Source organism: Epinephelus fuscoguttatus, linkage group LG4, assembly GCF_011397635.1.
Source record: "Epinephelus fuscoguttatus linkage group LG4, E.fuscoguttatus.final_Chr_v1".
NCBI lineage: Eukaryota > Metazoa > Chordata > Actinopteri > Perciformes > Serranidae > Epinephelus > Epinephelus fuscoguttatus.
The window spans coordinates 31,207,241-31,224,575 of NC_064755.1; the positions used below are offsets into that span (position 1 = coordinate 31,207,241).

At 43.5% G+C, this 17,335-nt stretch overlaps 2 protein-coding genes across 2 annotated transcripts; both read left to right on the forward strand.

The window, feature by feature from the left end:
* The first annotated feature begins 1,770 nt into the window (after positions 1-1,770).
* On the forward strand, positions 1,771-5,452 carry LOC125887676 (shaker-related potassium channel tsha2-like). Its single transcript, XM_049574667.1, has 2 exons — positions 1,771-3,769; positions 4,940-5,452. The coding sequence occupies exon 1, from the start codon at positions 2,308-2,310 to the stop codon at positions 3,736-3,738; it is 1,431 nt and encodes a 476-aa protein (XP_049430624.1). The 5' UTR covers positions 1,771-2,307; the 3' UTR covers positions 3,739-3,769; positions 4,940-5,452.
* A 909-nt stretch (positions 5,453-6,361) lies between these two features.
* kcna1a (potassium voltage-gated channel, shaker-related subfamily, member 1a) lies at positions 6,362-14,544 on the forward strand. Its single transcript, XM_049574666.1, has 2 exons — positions 6,362-7,156; positions 7,776-14,544. The coding sequence occupies exon 2, from the start codon at positions 8,033-8,035 to the stop codon at positions 9,506-9,508; it is 1,476 nt and encodes a 491-aa protein (XP_049430623.1). The 5' UTR covers positions 6,362-7,156; positions 7,776-8,032; the 3' UTR covers positions 9,509-14,544.
* Positions 14,545-17,335: the final 2,791 nt, after the last annotated feature.

Here is a 17,335-nt window from a genome sequence, read left to right on the forward strand (position 1 = left end):
AGAACTACGCAAAGTACTTTAAGTAGGTACAAGGGCATCAGTTTCAGTTAAGTCTGATCTTGATAGCCCAACACCCATCAACCGATAAGTAACCGGTTAATTTGCTAGGCAAAAAAAAAAAAAAAAAAGACATGAAATACACAAGGCCTTTCCTGTTAGTCTGGCGCTCCATTGACTGTGAGCTTTAGTGTCACATTTCAAAGCGCTAACCACTGAGAGGTATTGAAATTTTAATGTTTTGTGAGGTAAATGTCTTCCCTTTAATTTTATTTTCTGTTGGCTTTGCTGACAGACAGTCAGACAGACAGTGTAACATACGGAAACATTGTGCCCACTTTCCACCCTCCATTCTCCACCGTTTAGCTAACGTTAGCCTTGGCCACTTTGAACTGCGCACCACCCAGGTTGGGCGTGAGATAGCTAGCAGCACTGGTCATTTGGAGATTACTTCACAGCTGGCAGGATGTGGTTGGTGAAGAAGCATTGTATCCACTCTCTGGTCTTCACCCAGGTAGCCCCGGTGAGTAAGCAGCTTCTTTCTTGGCTGCAAAACCCATTTAGCATTGTTAATTATGTAAGCACCACCAGCTCTGCTAACACTGCTAACTGTGCTAACAGAGCCAACAACAACAACAACAACAACAACACTAAAGGGGTCTGAAGCTCAAAGTTGCGGCTCAAAATAAACAGCTCACAACTGAGTCATTTACTCACCAGGGCAACCTGGTGGGTGACCAGGGGGCGGGCACAATGTTTCCACAGCAACACTGTTGGGTCAGGACAGTGTTGTTAGTGGTAATTGCCAAATGAGCGGTGCCACTAACTAATTGGCTTCCATGAGACCTGGTTGGTGCACAGTGCAGTAGCAAAATTAATTAAGACCGACATGCGTAACTGGTCAAAAATATTCCTGGAGGTTAACTGCTGACATACCTATTACTTAACGTAAATACGCAACGTATGTAAGGCTATTCACTTATGCCCCATATGTAGTTATTTTGACCAACACCACAAGATTTTTCCTTAATATTTTTTTGTTGTCTAAACCTAACCCTGTGTTTCTTCCCTAAGCCTCAGCAAACTGTGACTGCTTGTAATAGACTTTATTGTTTTTGTGTTGCCAGCACATAATTTAAACACATTTCATGCCTGCCATCACATAATGTGTTGTTAAGAGGTCATGTCCACTTCATGTATTTCTGTGAGATTGTGTTGTGACTTTTATCCCGACTGCAGAGGATTTACAGGTCCTGATAATGAACCAATAAAATTTTAAATACATGCAGCTGTTTCTTTTTACACCTCAGTATCTCAGTGACCCTGACGCCAGGTCACTTGTCTTCTGGGGGTCCCCATGTTCCAAGTTGTACAATTGAGCCCTTTAAGTGCTACGAATGGTGAATGTTATTTTGGCTGCGGCTTCCTGAAGACCCTATCCTCTCCGGTCTACTCAAGTGTCAGTCAAGCCAGCAGTTTCCACTGGCTGGGTCCAGGAGGGCCCCTGGTTATACGAGGCCCCGTGCTTCAAAGCATTCAGGTTATTTCATCGTCTTTATTTCAAGACACATTTAATATGTAGCTGCGGGGGTAAAAAACACCTCACTACACTTAACAAGCTGGATCTATTTGTCACCTTTGTCCATACTCCTGGTTTCTAAAACTGTGGGCTGTGACCCAACACGGGCCGGGTCCTGGAGGTTCCCCTTGTGACAAGAATAGCCCCATGATTTCATGAATGAGGGACCTGCTGGGTGAGAGACGCCATTTCTCTGTCAACTCTGGATCCGGAAAACTTGCTGGACTTTGTTTTGAAGATAAGCAAGACAGAGGACTTTAAAAAGAAGATTAACTGGCAATTAAAATGAAAAAGATTACATTTGTAAGGCTACCCCTTTACTTGGAACTGACGGCACTGCTACAGTGAGTAAGTGTGAGAGGGACAGCAGCAGCAGCAGCAGCAGCAGCACCAAGTGTCATCTGGTCTTCCAACTTGGGGAGGGCTTTGGAGTTTAAAATGGTGTGAATATGATAGCCATAGCCATCGGTATAGCTTATGCAAGTGGAGATCTGTCTGCACTATTGAAAGTTGACAGTTCAGAGGCACTAATCTGACAAAGGGACGGTGTAAATCAACAACTGCACTACGATTTTGGATATTAACAAACAAAACTATTGGAGTAAAGAGGGAAATTGCCTGAGTCTGGGGAGGCTGCATGAGACAAAGATTTGAGAGGACGCACAGGCAAAAGGGCAAGAGGGAGCCACCAAGGAGGTGAGTGACGATTTACCCACGGAGGGGTAAAAAAAATGACTGTGGTGTCCCAGGAGAACCACGACGACAGTGTGGTCGTAACTCCTTTGTTACAAGATGCTGCTGACCTGGAACCAGCGGACCAGGAGTGCAGCGAGAGGGTGATCATCAACATCTCAGGTCTGCGCTTTGAGACGCAGTTAAAGACCCTCTCCCGCTTCCCGACCACGCTCCTGGGAGATCCGCGTAAACGGATGCGTTTCTTTGACCCGCTGAGAAATGAATACTTCTTTGACAGGAACAGGCCGAGCTTTGATGCCGTCCTCTATTATTACCAGTCAGGAGGGCGGCTCCGGAGGCCCGTCAGTGTACCTGTGGATATTTTCCTGGAAGAAATTAAATTTTACGAACTTGATGAAGAGGTCATAGACCTTTTCAGAGAAGATGAGGGCTTAATGAGGGAAGAGGAGCGCCCGCTGCCCAGCAATGTGTATCAACGCCAGTTATGGCTCCTGTTTGAGTATCCAGAGAGCTCAGGACCTGCACGGATAAACGCCATTGTGTCGGTTATGGTTATTTTAATATCCATAATTATATTCTGCTTGGAGACTTTACCCGAGTTTAGAGAAGTCACCGCACTGGACAATCCCGTCAATGGAAGTGCGCACGGCCAAGAGCCCAGTCCGTTCACAGATCCGTTTTTCATGGTGGAGACGCTTTGCATCGTGTGGTTCTCCTTTGAATTCACCATGAGATTTGTCTCCTGTCCCAGTAAAGCAGCTTTCTTTAAAAACATCATGAACCTGATCGATGTTGTGGCTATAGCTCCTTATTTTATCACCCTGGGCCTTGATCTCGCGGAGCATCAGGGCAGCAGTCAGCAGGCTGCGTCTCTGGCCATACTGAGGGTCATCCGTCTGGTCCGTGTTTTCAGGATTTTTAAACTTTCCAGGCACTCCAAGGGCCTCCAGATTCTCGGCCAAACGCTTCACGCAAGCCTCAGGGAGCTGGGACTGCTCATATTCTTTCTGATCATTGGAGTTGTTTTATTCTCCAGCTCGGTTTATTTTGCAGAAGCAGAAGACCCCGACTCTGGATTTTCAAGCATACCTGATGCGTTTTGGTGGGCTGTAGTGACAATGACCACGGTTGGATATGGAGACATGTGTCCCTCCACCATTGGGGGGAAGTTTGTTGGATCTTTGTGCGCCATCGCCGGAGTGCTAACCATAGCTTTACCTGTCCCTGTCATAGTGTCAAACTTCAATTATTTCTACCACAGAGAAAATGAGGATGATGACAATATTCAGTATGTACATGTGACATGCGGACAGCCGCAGCCATCATTGGGTGAATGTGATTCAAACAAAAGCACCCAGTCGCTCTCCAAAACGGAGTCCTACCAGGAAAGCGACGACTTGGAAACGTTGACATATCCAAACGTATGCCAAGCGGAGACATACACGGGGAAACTGACAGTTGTATGAAATACACCCCTGGAAGACGGTTTTATTTCTGGTGAGTCGTCTTACAGTGCGCATACAGTTTAGGCTCCTCTGTGTCGGATGCAGCAGGTGTTTTACGCACGTTTCACGCAGTGATTTCCAAACGTGGAGCCTCACACATTCATGGTAAAACCTCCACCAAAGTGAGGACTGGCCTAAATTCCCTGAACATAGAGGGTGAAATCAGTAAGTGGGAAGTGTGCACCAAAGTGTCATGGGACCCCTCATATGAAAACATTTGAAACCCTTGGGTTACACACGGAATATTTGAAATACCATCAGCAGTAGTTGAGCCATATGACAACACACTTCTCAGTCTAAGAAGGGAAACTGAAATACCAAATAAAAAACGGAGACGTTTTCTTATCTTTAATTTTTAAGTTAAGGAACTTTTTTTTAAAAGCCTCTAAATGGTGATTACACACGAACCAAACTTAACTGTTCTACTGTTAAGAAAATCACGCAGCCTATTCTCAAAGTACCAACGCTCTGAGTAAAGTAGAAGCCGTGCGTAAAAGCGCATATGACGCACCAGGCGACCAGCTCTGCGCAGAGGAGCGCACGGCGACAAACAGACACATACACCAAGACAATTATCTCCCTGTCACTCAAGAGTTAGTCAAGACTGTGTGTTTATAGAGGTCTTGTGTGTGTGTGTGTGTGTGTGTGTGTGTGTGTGTTGTAACCTACGTCGCTGCTCTAATTTCTACTAGCAGCCGTAGTAGTTTGTTTGCGTCTGTGTGGACTGTAAGATTATTGGCTCTATCCCTCAGTCTACTATGGTTTTCCATAGTAACGAGATCAGCTTTCAATATCTCGTTAACACAGGATAGTTTTCATAGATCTGAGAAACAGAAAACATCTCCCACTTCATTTTTCTTTGGAGCTTGCTTTTGGATAAATCTAAACTGAACAAATGAGCTCTGAGCGCCACTCTGTGGATGATTGATATCCCTGCAGACACCACTTCTGCTCGGCTCTGCTGTGTGGCAAAATTAACACTTTAACTTTACCTCTGCACTGTTGCAGCTGACCTTGATTTCACGCTTAAGCCCCCCGAGATCACGCTCTTTGCCTGCACCCGGATGCTTGTGATGGTTAACTAAGCTCAGCAAAGTCCCGACTGCTTCCTCTCAACTCCTAATGTTAATCACAGTGAGTTTTGTTTTCTGCTTACTTGCAGGAGGCAGACGATCATGAGAAGCTTGTTTCTCCCTAAGAGTGGCAACAAATTTCAAGCGTGGGATTCTCTTCTTCTCCAAAGTATTGGATCATTTTCTCACCGATATTCGTGCATTGCCAGTGTTGTAGCTTTCGTGGAGGAGACGCCTGGACAAGGTTCAGTCTGCCTTAATGGACATTGTGTGTATCATCAGTAGAAGAAACGACATTCTTTTGTGTAGGCTTTATTAATGACCACGCTTTCTTTGTATAAAATTGTTTATACTGCGTTTTTTTTTGTAATTATCAATTTCCTCCTTTCTTATGCATCTTTGAATGCAGTTGCATCTTGCCTCAGTGTTGTTACAAACATTCAGATTGCATTGCAGCTCGCTGACAACATGGCTCGAGACGTTACAATGCAATGACTGCATGACGCGAATGCATTATGAACTTTAAATGTATTAAATATTTATTTTTCTAATTTAAACATGTATGTGAACTTAACTTAAACCTTTTTATAAATAAATTATGAATCAGAAAATAAACAGCTGGTTATTTCTCCACTCTCAGTATCACAGAAAGCAAAGAAGAACTCATTTAAAGATACAAATCCATGCCTATTAATTAGTGTGATACATTGTATATTAGTTTTGGTGCTGAATGATAGAAAAAAGCGCAGAACTAGACACTGTGTTGTCTTGCCACAAAACCAATTAACTTAATAAAACGCCATAGTGATAAATGTAGCAGGGTTTATTTGGCTGGAGGCACATTTTAACAAATTAGAAGTCTGATGACCTGATTTTGTGTTGAATGAGTGTTTTTAGAAAGTCAGTGCTTTGATCCTCACTTTAAGGCCCTGAAAAACAAAACCACCTACACACAGGCCCTAAAAGTCATCAATAGACAAATTATTTGCTTATTTGTTATGATACTGTGTCGTAATATATATTCTGGTGTTTGTACAAGTAGTCCTCTATGAGATGAATCAATCATCTGCGCTGTCCGTGGTGCTGAAACTGATCCTCCGTCCTCTGCAGAGCGTTATGCTAAAAATTCCTGGTTTCGTCTCAGATGTGTTTGACTCCTGCAGCCGTGTGCAGCCACGAGTGGAGGCTGGGACATATTATAACTTAGCAGCATAAAGTGTAAGATACTGGGTGTGTGCCGTGCACATCCTGGATGCAAGCACACTGATGCGACGAGGGCTGCAAACACACTGTGGACGGTTTAGTCTCATTGCTCACTTGTAAAATGATGAGGACTGCAAAATCTAATTTGGTCCCACATAGACTCAGATATTGACACATCCAAGTAACGCCCGTGTAAATCCCGGAGTGATGGAATGAAAAGCTCATTTAATCCCTCACCACATCAATGACATGCTAGTTTTCTAAATTATTGAACAAATGTAACACAGCAAATTCAGAGGTTTTGTTACCAAGTGTCATTTGCAGTCTGATTGCGCCAGTGCTGGCACACAAGCGCTCTTGTTTTTGTGGTGTGTGGAGAACTTCTCACGGCGTGCTTTAGTAGAGCCGGTCTGCATTGCGTCGAAACCCTCCAACTCCTCCTCCTCCTCCTTCTCCTGCTGCCCTCCCCCTCCCCTCTCCTCTACTCTCTTCTCCCTCACCTCCCCTGCACTTGCATGTAAAAATGCACAGCAAAAACTTGCTTGACATTGTGGAGAAAACAGTTGGACGTCGCTGCTGCTACTTGACTGTCATCTGTTTCATTTTTTGATTTCTTTTATTCTGCCCTGCGAGCCGCGCTGCAACACATTCTGCCCGTCATCTTGTCTACTCGCAAAAAAAGCAAGCAGATTTCTGCTGATGCAGTGATGTCTGGAAATGTCAAGGGCTCGCTTATTGCCCCTTAATGTATCTCCCCCTCCTGAATTGCAGCGCAAGATTTTCTCCTGCGGTATACTGTAAGCTGTTCACACCACCGTGCCGCCGCGCCAGCAGCTCCCGACGCTGCAGCTCTGCCTTTCTCTCTTTTCGCTCCTTTTTCCATCTCAGGCTTTCCTCATTAGACTCTCCTGATTTTCATCTCGTTTCTAAAGATTTGAGGACACTTTGCGACGGACACAGTTAGGATGGCGATGAGCACAGTGAGGCTCTTTTTGGTGGTAGGTGCAATGTAAAGTTACCACATGACACCCACTGCTGCCCTGTCGTTGGATGATTTTACTCGAGGATAAGACGCATTCAAGACCTTTCAAGATCAGCCCACGGTAAGCCTCCAAACTGCTGACTTATACAATAATGACATCGGTTAATGCTTTGCTTCTCGACAGCTGCTGTTGACGTGAAGAGAACAACCACACTGTGGTGCATTCTGCATCTTCTGTAGGCCTGTGGGCTGTGTACAAGTAGAAACATCAGTTGGTGTAATATCAGTATCAGATGTTATGCGTCACATTGTAATTCAGGCTGGTTAGAGTGGCGTAGGATAAATCATTCCCATGCTCCTTTAAGACCTAGAACCGCAGCATTTCTACGTTTAACTAAAGTAAACATCCCTATAGAAATATCATGAGTGTATAAGAGAAACAGGAGAAAAAATAACCATAGGAATGTAGTAAATACCATGTGGTGCAGGAAGATCATCATGTACTCACGACTGAGTACTACAGACAGATTGCAGGTGTCTATCTTATAGGATTCTTCCTTGGGGTGGTGTTTTTTTATCTTTACTACTGTGTAACTGCACTAATTGCAGGCTGAGAGAAGTAGATAAATAAATAAATAAACTGCAAAAAATGCTGAGCCAGCAAATATCTTGGCTGTTTGATCCCATTATTTCTCCTTTCCCTCTCCTCTCCCTCTCCCTCTCCTCTCTCTGGGTGACAGAGGCAGCAGTAACAACAGCAGCAGATGCACTGGAGAGCAGCAATGGTCAAGTCAGCGAGAACCGCAGTGGAGCCGCACTGAGGCAAAGCAGCCAACCAGCCCCCTCGTATCTGGGGACATCTCCAACAATTTAAGGGGTGTGGGAAGCTGAGGAGTGGAAAAATTTGCCCCGAACCTGAATGCCTGCTAAGTTAGACTAACCGGGATCCCAACACAACTCCTCCCCCCTCCACCTCCACCTCCTCCTCCTTCCCAAAATGACCGTGGTAGCAGGAGATAACATGGACGACACCTCGGCTGTCCCAGGCCACCCTCAGGACACCTACCCCCCTGACCACAACGACCATGAATGCTGCGAGAGGGTGGTCATCAACATAGCCGGTCTCCGGTTTGAGACGCAGTTGAAAACTCTCTCCCAGTTTCCGGAGACGTTGCTTGGCAACCCCAAAAAGCGGATGCGGTACTTTGACCCTCTGAGAAATGAGTACTTCTTCGACAGGAACCGCCCCAGCTTTGACGCCATCCTCTATTACTACCAGAGTGGGGGTCGACTGAGAAGACCAGTAAATGTCCCTTTGGATATGTTCTCAGAAGAGATCAAATTTTATGAGCTGGGAGTGGATGCCATGGAGAAGTTTCGTGAGGACGAGGGTTTCATCAGGGAGGAAGAGCGTCCTTTACCTGAGAAGGAGTTCCAGCGTCAGATATGGCTCCTGTTTGAGCACCCGGAAAGCTCAGGCACTGCGAGAGGGATCGCCATAGTGTCTGTGATGGTAATCCTGATTTCAATAGTCATATTTTGTTTAGAGACTTTACCACAGCTGAAAGAGGACCCGAGGGGTCGAATGGTGACAGTTGGTAACACTACTGTTTATTATAAGCCAAATATCCTCACTGACCCCTTCTTCGTCATTGAGACTCTCTGTATAATCTGGTTCTCCTTTGAGTTGATTGTACGCTTTCTGGCGTGCCCGAGCAAACCGGCCTTCTTCAAGAACATGATGAACATGATCGACATAGTGGCTATCATCCCCTACTTCATCACACTCGGCACCGAGCTGGCCGAAGACCCAGAAAAGGAGGGAGTGGGGGAGCAGGCAACATCTCTGGCCATCCTCAGGGTGATCCGTCTGGTCAGGGTGTTTAGGATCTTCAAGCTGTCACGACACTCCAAAGGACTGCAGATTTTGGGGCAGACCCTCAAGGCCAGCATGCGAGAGCTGGGATTGCTGATCTTCTTTCTGTTCATTGGAGTCATCTTGTTCTCCAGCGCTGTCTACTTTGCTGAGGCAGAGGAGCAAGATTCCTACTTTGGCAGCATCCCAGATGCATTCTGGTGGGCTGTTGTGTCTATGACAACTGTGGGCTATGGGGACATGGTCCCCGTCACTATAGGAGGCAAGATTGTAGGATCTCTGTGCGCCATCGCCGGAGTGTTGACAATTGCGCTCCCAGTGCCTGTCATTGTGTCCAACTTCAACTACTTCTACCACAGGGAGACCGAGGGAGAAGAGCAGGCCCAGCTGCTCAACGTCAGCAACCCCAACATCCCCTCTGAAACCAACTCCAGCCGCCGTAGTTCGTCCACCGTCAGCAAGTCAGAGTACATGGAGATTGATGGAGACATAAACAATAGCATCGACAACTTTAGGGAGGCAAACCTCAGAACTGGCAATTGCACTATAGCCAACCAAAACTGTGTAAATAAAAGCAAGCTGCTTACAGATGTTTAGACACTAGTTAAGAACTTTGGGATCTCTGTGGGACTGTCATATGTGGAGTAGACCATCAGTTAGGAATGCTTCATTTACCTCCTCAAAGCGCTCTATGGCATTAGGCCTACAACTATGCTCAGCTATATAGAAAGGAAAATCAAAGATCTTAGAGTACATGACAGGTAGATAGAATAATTAATTCTTCTGATCCTACAAATATATAGGTACATCAAAAAGAAAACATCAACTATTACGCATCTACACGGCTCCCTGGAGGACGCGGAGCACACACTGTCTAATCAGATGACGGCGTGATAATTAAAATCTTATGCATGGAGTACAGATAACATTTCAGCAAGTTGCACAATGCACCAGAAAAGTCTGCAGAGACATGCAAGCACCTGCAGCCAAAGTGGTAAGCGCCAAGAAGTTAGGTGACCCCCTCCTTGCTCCCTCCTCCTCCTCCTCCTCCTCCTCTTCTCTCCTCCCTCCCTACAAAGGATATCTACTATTCAGCAAAGCACCTTATAGGAGGAAGACTGATCTCTCTTGTTTGGATGTAAACAGATGGTGATCTACTCGCTTCACGGACATCCGCAATGCTGCTGTTTTCCAGCAGATGCTGTAATTGTGATATCACCAAGTGATTCAATGCCATGCCCTTTAGATGCAACACAGCACAACGTTAAAGTGAGCTTCACATGAGCATGATTAGAGACTTTCCATTTTGATATCGGCATGCATGAGACATATCTCACATAATGGAAAGGATGTTCTTTTGGATACCTGCCTCCATCCTCCCTCCCCTCCTTGTCATCTGTTTTCATACGAGTGCACTGGATGAGTTTCTTAATTTGAAATGCTAATCATTTAGAAGTATAGAAATTGAATGTTAAAACTTAAGGGAACAGTACATAAATGAGATCATAGCATGAAAAAAGTAACCTGCATTATGGTCTATCGACTAAGGTACTTTTGTATCCTGGTATATTTAATGCATGACATGAGTATTCAGCTTGTTGCAATTCAGGCACTCTGCAGTGCCCTATTGTCAGGGAAACTAAGGAAATCAAATTCTGGATGTTTCTGAATTGCGATCAAATATATCCAAACCCACCTTGAGGATGCAGAGTTTCTAATTTAAAAGTAGTCGAAGAAACTGAATAAATATTATCAAAAATGCATATAATTATAATAAGCACCAATTACAGTATTACGTCAATAGTGCAGTGCATGGACCTTCTTTGAACAAGAAAAGTTAACATATCATTAGTCATGCTTCCATTTCCACGTCAAATTTGAGTACATATTGGTTTGAAATCCACAACGGAAAAGGATCGACACCAAATTTCACTTCATATTAAGAGAGAATTATTCTGACATTAGTTGCTAGTGCCTTTATCCCTTTCACCAACAGGACCAGTGAAAGTGCCTCTGTGTACAATGGGATTTGCGAGGTTGAGCAGAGCTGGTTTACCTTCTGTTCTCGTGTTGATACACTGTTGGTTACGATGTTAATGATGCCCGATGAGCAAGGTTGAAACAGCAGGTGATTGTGGTCAAAAAAACAAAACAAAACAAAAAAAAACAAAAACAAAAGATAATCCATGGCTGTTTTGCACAACCCAGTTTTCATGCTGTCACGCACTTAATTATGCCCTTAAGCAGCGATGTATTGTACTCTGCATGTTTACCAATCCAATTCAAAAGGGAATATCCATAGGTTTTTAACATAGTTTATTTATGTCTCGTTTCTGTTCGTGCACCGTGCATCCTTTCAGGGTCTCTACCTCAGTGAGGTCATTGCAAACTTGCTGCAGAGCTGCAAGCTTCAATGCAGGGCTTCCTATACCATAATGCAAAATGGAACCTTAAGTGTAAACTGCAGTCATGCAACATTGAATGTGAGAGTCCCGAAGTATAGCCTTTACACAAGCACTTAGGACAAATAGTGTACCACAATCCCGCTCCTTTTGTTCACTTAAAGCTACGCACAATCAAACATTCATATGTAGAGAGTTTGTAGAGATTGCTTGGCTCTCCTAACGAGTTGAGATTGACTGTTTTATATGTTGGTTTCTTTGAGATGACGGTATCAGACGTTACTGTCGTGTCACAGAAACACACTTCAACGTGTCTGAACACACACACACACACACACACACACACGTGTATGAGACAGTGGAGTTATGGTTCTTAAGTCTGTCATCTTGCGATTTTTGGGCATTATGATGCACGGCGAAGTGCAGCCCGTCTTTTTGCACAATCATTTTGTTCTGCTGCTTGATTTGTTTTCTTTGTCACTGTGCTTGCTCATGAGTAGTGCATTGTTTCTCAGCATATTGTTCCAGCCAGGCTAACTGCAGACAGATTTGGACAAATTGTAACGACTACTTGAAAATCTCCAGCTACTGTACATCAATCTACACTCAGTACTGACATGAATTCAAATGATAGTAAGACTTTGCAATGTACTGTATTTATTTTATTTTATTTAGCTTTCTCCTGACAACTTCCTGTAAACTAAAAAAGCTCCACTGCAGTGCTACTTGAATGTCATACAGTTGTTTCTGTTGGTGCAATGGCTATCCTTTGTGGTGCTAGTACAGGACTACCATTGTTGTCTTGTTACCATCACACGTTATTTCAAACAAGACATCTCCGCATTCTCTAGTTCCTGTTTTGTTATCGGTGGCTGGTTGGGTAGATTAGGGCACTGTTTGTCATTTTATTTGGAACTGATCTTTGTACTGTACCGCTGAAGAGTGTCTGCCTCAGGTGAGGTAAAGAACAAAAAATCAAGAGCCTTGCTAGATGTCAGTAACTCATCATGAGAGCAAAAAAGATACACATTCGTGTCAGGGATCTTCAATTTGTATAGGGTTTCTCATACAGAAGGACATCAATAATACCTAGTACCATATATTATATTACTATATATAGATACAAGGAAATTATAGTAGTCTCATTAATGCAGCTATCAGGAAATCGCTTTGTTCACGAGTTTCTTGTACGACTGATGCTTGAAAGTAGTGATGTGTGCAAGATGTCCTGCAGGGAAGTGAGGTGAAGAAAAATACAAATGACGACCCCTCACAGGAGCAGTGCTGTGAGGGCATGTGTGGATGGTGCTATGCATTTACCCAACAGAAACATGCATTCTTAACAGCAATAGAATAACAGATAAACTGTTTCTTAGATGCTTTTTTGTAACAAAAAAAAACCCAAAAAAAACAAAAAAATCTATTTTGAATGTTGGAGAAACTGCGATCACTTGACAGATAACTCACAACAGGGCTGTTTATGTACCAACCTTTTACCCTCTGTTCTGTGATTTTGTAAGGTCAGTGTGGTCAGACGTAGAGGCTCACGTTTTACTGAGAGAAACCCGTGACATATCCAAATATAGGCTTTGTTATAGCGGCAGTCCCCCATTGACCACCTGGACTGGAGTTTGTTGTGCAGTCAGGAACAAAAGGCTGCTGAAGGGTTCAGTCGAACCTTTAACACAGTCCCAAAGGAACGGCCCATAATGCACTTACAGAGGATCTATCAGCAGTTCGACCGGACTGATCAGCCGTGTGAGAGAAAGTCAGAGAAGGTGCCTAAATTGTTTTACATATTCATTTGTTTAGCTTAGATGTTAATGCTTCTGCAAACAAACACGAGTGAGAAGATCTAAAAAAATATGACGACATTAATCTAATTAAAGTATAAGAAAAAAATGAGAACAAAATGCAATTTAGCTACAATAAGATAGAGAAAAGTAACCACTATATACCACAATTACCTATGAAAAACAACTTTATGTGTCTTTATTTTCCTTTTTTGTTTTGGTGGCACTGTAACATGACCGATTTAGGAAGAACATGCCATATAGTGGAATATCAAAGACAATATGTTCCTCTGGCAAGCCATGAAAATGAATCTACTGTATTATGATCAATTGCTATACACTAAATGATATGGACAAGAAGTGTACTATTATATAAAAAAAACTATGGTTTGTCTTTTTGGTTTTAAGAGAAAAAAAAAAAATCATTCAAACACCATGTTCACATTTCTCCAATCTCCACTGCTGAACCTACTGCTATAATGTATCTCTACAGAAAACCTACTAATCGCAAAAAACTGCATGGTCGATGGAAGACTGCATGAGTTTTGCCTTTCAAAACTGTGGATCAACTATAATACAGTTGCATCATTTTAAAAAAGAAACCCTTGCTTTCATCCGCACCAAGGCTTCCTGTAAGGCCCTGTTCAGAAACGCTGTCGTGAAACGTGTCCTCTGCTGGATTTCTTAAAAAGCACCTTAGCGCTGACCTCATCACTAAGACAGCGTTGGGTATCCGAGCCGTGCTCAGCGTCCGCGTGTGATTTTCAGGTTGTGCTCGCTAGGCTCTGAATGTGAGTGAGGACATAAAGGGCTAGTTTCTCAAACTTTATCTCTATTCTAAGACTGAAACGCTCTTTCAAGTGACATTTTGCCCATTCTTATCTCAGTCTAGACTGTAGTGATACTGTGTTGCTGGAAACGTGCCCGTCATGTCTAAACAGGGCCTGTGTCACACACACCCTCCTCTGTACTACATTGGTTTTAAGGCATTCTTGTTTGCTAAAGGTGTCGGACTGCTTTCTGCCTGCTGAGGAGGCACTGAACAGGATCAAATGTCGGGATGTTGTGTACCTCACTCGCCAAAGGTGACTGTCGACGAGAAGATCTTGTTTGTGTTAGAAGTGTGATGGCTATGAGTTTGTCTTTCCTGTCAAGAATGCACATTTAATTGCTTGTAGGGAAGTTTTGGAGCAAAGCGCAAAAAAATGGACTGTTGAACTCTTCTGCTCTTCTTTTCATCCACAAGCAAACCAAACTCTGATTGTGTTATCTAATCCAGCCGTCATTGTCATGTTGTGTTTACCAAGGATTATGCTACAATGTGTTCAGTTTGTCAGATGATGACAAAGGCATGGTCTGTGATCTATGCAAGGGTTATTTGTTTTTTTTTCTTATATCACTTATGATTTCATCTTACATTAACTTCAATAAATTTTTAAGGATCTGCTGGTGTATGCTCATTTTGGCTCTGGGTGGGGGTGTAGCTGTATCTGCACAATGGCAGGGGTCGCAAAGTGGGGCTGATCACTCAGGGCCCTGGAATGAAAGTTTGGTTTTGCAAATTTTTATTTCTAAGTAGTTAGTTCCATAACTAAATTAAAATCAGCTTAATAAATCAGCTGAAAGACTAAACTTAGTGGAAGCTCTCTGAGGCGCATCTCACCCCTTAAAGGTCCAGTGTGTAAGACTTAGGTGGATTTATTGGCATCTAGTGTTCAGGGGATTGTTACAGGGAGCCAAATTATCCACAGGTGTCTCTTTCTCTTTAAAACAAAGGGACCTGGGGTCTCATTTAAAAAACAGTGCACAAGATTCATACTAGAAATGTACGTACAGACAAAAGCCAAAAATGGCATGCGCCAAAAAATATTTGACAATTTCAGGTTTCCACCTCACCATCCACGTCGCCAATTTCCCGTCTCTGAAATGTTCGTAAGCATGGGTCAAAGTCTCTCCCATCAAATCTGCTTTTATAGATCACAACTTTTGCGTGGGAAGTGGCGTACACCTCTTTCAGGCCTCGTTTTGTGCGTACGCAATGTTTATAAATGAGACCCCCGGTGATTAACAGTTTCACGTTACAAATCAGTGTTTCTTCTGCACGGTCCATCACATCACAGACGAGCACCTGCTAGCATCTGATATGTGTACTCAGCTTATTTCTGATCAAGATGTTTCAGAGGTTTTTGCCATGAGAAAAATTATCCGCAGAGGCTACTTCCTTTCCAAAACAAACGGACCAGGGGTCTCATTTAAACATTGCGTACGCACAAAAAGAGACCTGAAAGAGGAGTACGTCACTTCCCACACAGAAGTTGTGATCTATTAAAACAGAGAAACTTTGACCCATGCTTACGAAGATTTTGGAGACAGGAAATTGGCGACGCAGATGGTGAGGTGGAAGCCTGATTGTAGAAATCGTCAAATATTTTTTGGCGCACGCCATATTTGGCTTTTGCCCGTATGTACATTTTTGGTATGGATCCTACACATTGTTTTATAAATGAGACCCCAGGTGATTAAAAACGGTAAAAACCCTAAAAGAAGCAGTTTCGTGTTCCGAATCAGTGTTTCTCCAACGTAGTTCGGCTCTTTGGAGATGGGTCGCTTGCCCAGCACCTGCTAATCTGTGCTCACCTTTTTTCTCTGATAACTGAAGATCCAGAAGTTTATAAGATTTTTGGCGGGAGCTGAATTATCCTCAGAGGTCTCTTCCTCTTCAAAACAAATGGACATGGTGATTGAAACTGGTAAAAACACAGAATAAAGCAGTTTCCCATAACAAAGCATTGTTTTGTGGACGCTGCTTGTCGTGGAAATGCTGCTAATTACAGTCGAAGAGAGAAAACATACATATTATATTCCATTTCAGTCAGCATATCCCCCTTAATCCTACACATTGGACCTTTGAGGTACACGATGGTTTAGTCCACCCCTGCACCAGGAGTAGTCTCTAAATGCAGCTAGAGCCAAGTGACTGCTTATGCTGCTGGAGCACCAATGTACACTGTCATGTCTTTACCCAAGAAAGGGACATTGGGGTTTCAGAACAGAAAGGAAACAAAGCCAACTTACTTTATTAAAAAAAAAATTAATAGGTGCGTGAATCAAGAGAGGAGTGGCAGGGGGGCCCACAGAGACTACTTATGCCCAGAATTTGGTGCTACGTGCTGCACAACGGACCTGCACAAAAACCAACATAAATCATCTGCAGAAATGTGCTGCAGTGTGCATTGTTGCAGAGCTCAAGGTCTCGATCTAACGTGTCCTACTTCTGTACTACAGTACCCTCTCACTGAAGCCATTAGCGGTGATTCACAGGGCTAAGGTAATGGTTCCACACTAATCCTCCTGTCCCAGGGGAAACCCGCTTACCTCTGTCATTCCCTGCAAGTTGTTACACACCTCGGGGGCCTGAGGAGCTCCCCTGCACTCTCTGCCTCCTCCTGCAGTTACATGGACACTTGAAACCATCAGAGCGTGACTCTTGAGATGTTGTGCATTTGCTAAGTGTGGGATTATGGAGTCATCAGGCTGAAACTAACAATTATGTTATTTATGAGCTATAAAAATAGCAAAATAGGCCCTTTGCAATATCCTTAAGCCCAACGTGACGTCTTCAAGCTACTACAACCCAAAGATTGATCAGTGTCTTATCACATACGACAAAGAAAAACTACAAATCCTCACATTTGAGAAGCTGCTACAAGAGAATATTGCTTTAAATATTAATTAAATACAAATCAAGTATCAAAATAGTTGCCTCACAGTAAATTGGAGACACTGAGTTAAGCTTTTGCCATCCGTTTACTTAAAATTTAACCTCTTCAAGCATACTCAAAAGCATCTTGTTTCTAAGAGTGTGATTTTGACAACATGTCAGATTAAACCTCATCATGAGGTCTTTTTTATATTAAATACGTGCAGCTGTCAAGGGCAATAACCCTAAAACAGCGAACAAACACGTCCAATCATAGAACAGTCGAGCGATGAAACTGAAAGAAGTGGGCGCAATTTTCGGGGTGTGAAAAATGATTCATTCCCACTTCTGTGCTGTGATGGTGTGAAGCTGAATATTTGTGGAGAACATTGGACAGCAGAGGCATCACGCTGAATGCTGCAGCTCATCTGTCTCTCCATCTGTCCATCTGTCTCTCTCGGTCTCTCTCTCGGTGTCCCTCTCGGTGTCTCTGTCCGCCGCAGGCTCTCTGTTGTCTGCAGACTGGCTC

Coding starts and splice junctions, on each gene's coding strand:
- kcna1a (XM_049574666.1), top strand. CDS start 8,033: ATGACCGTGGTAGCAGGAGATAACATGGACGACACCTCGGCTGTCCCA.
- LOC125887676 (XM_049574667.1), top strand. CDS start 2,308: ATGACTGTGGTGTCCCAGGAGAACCACGACGACAGTGTGGTCGTAACT.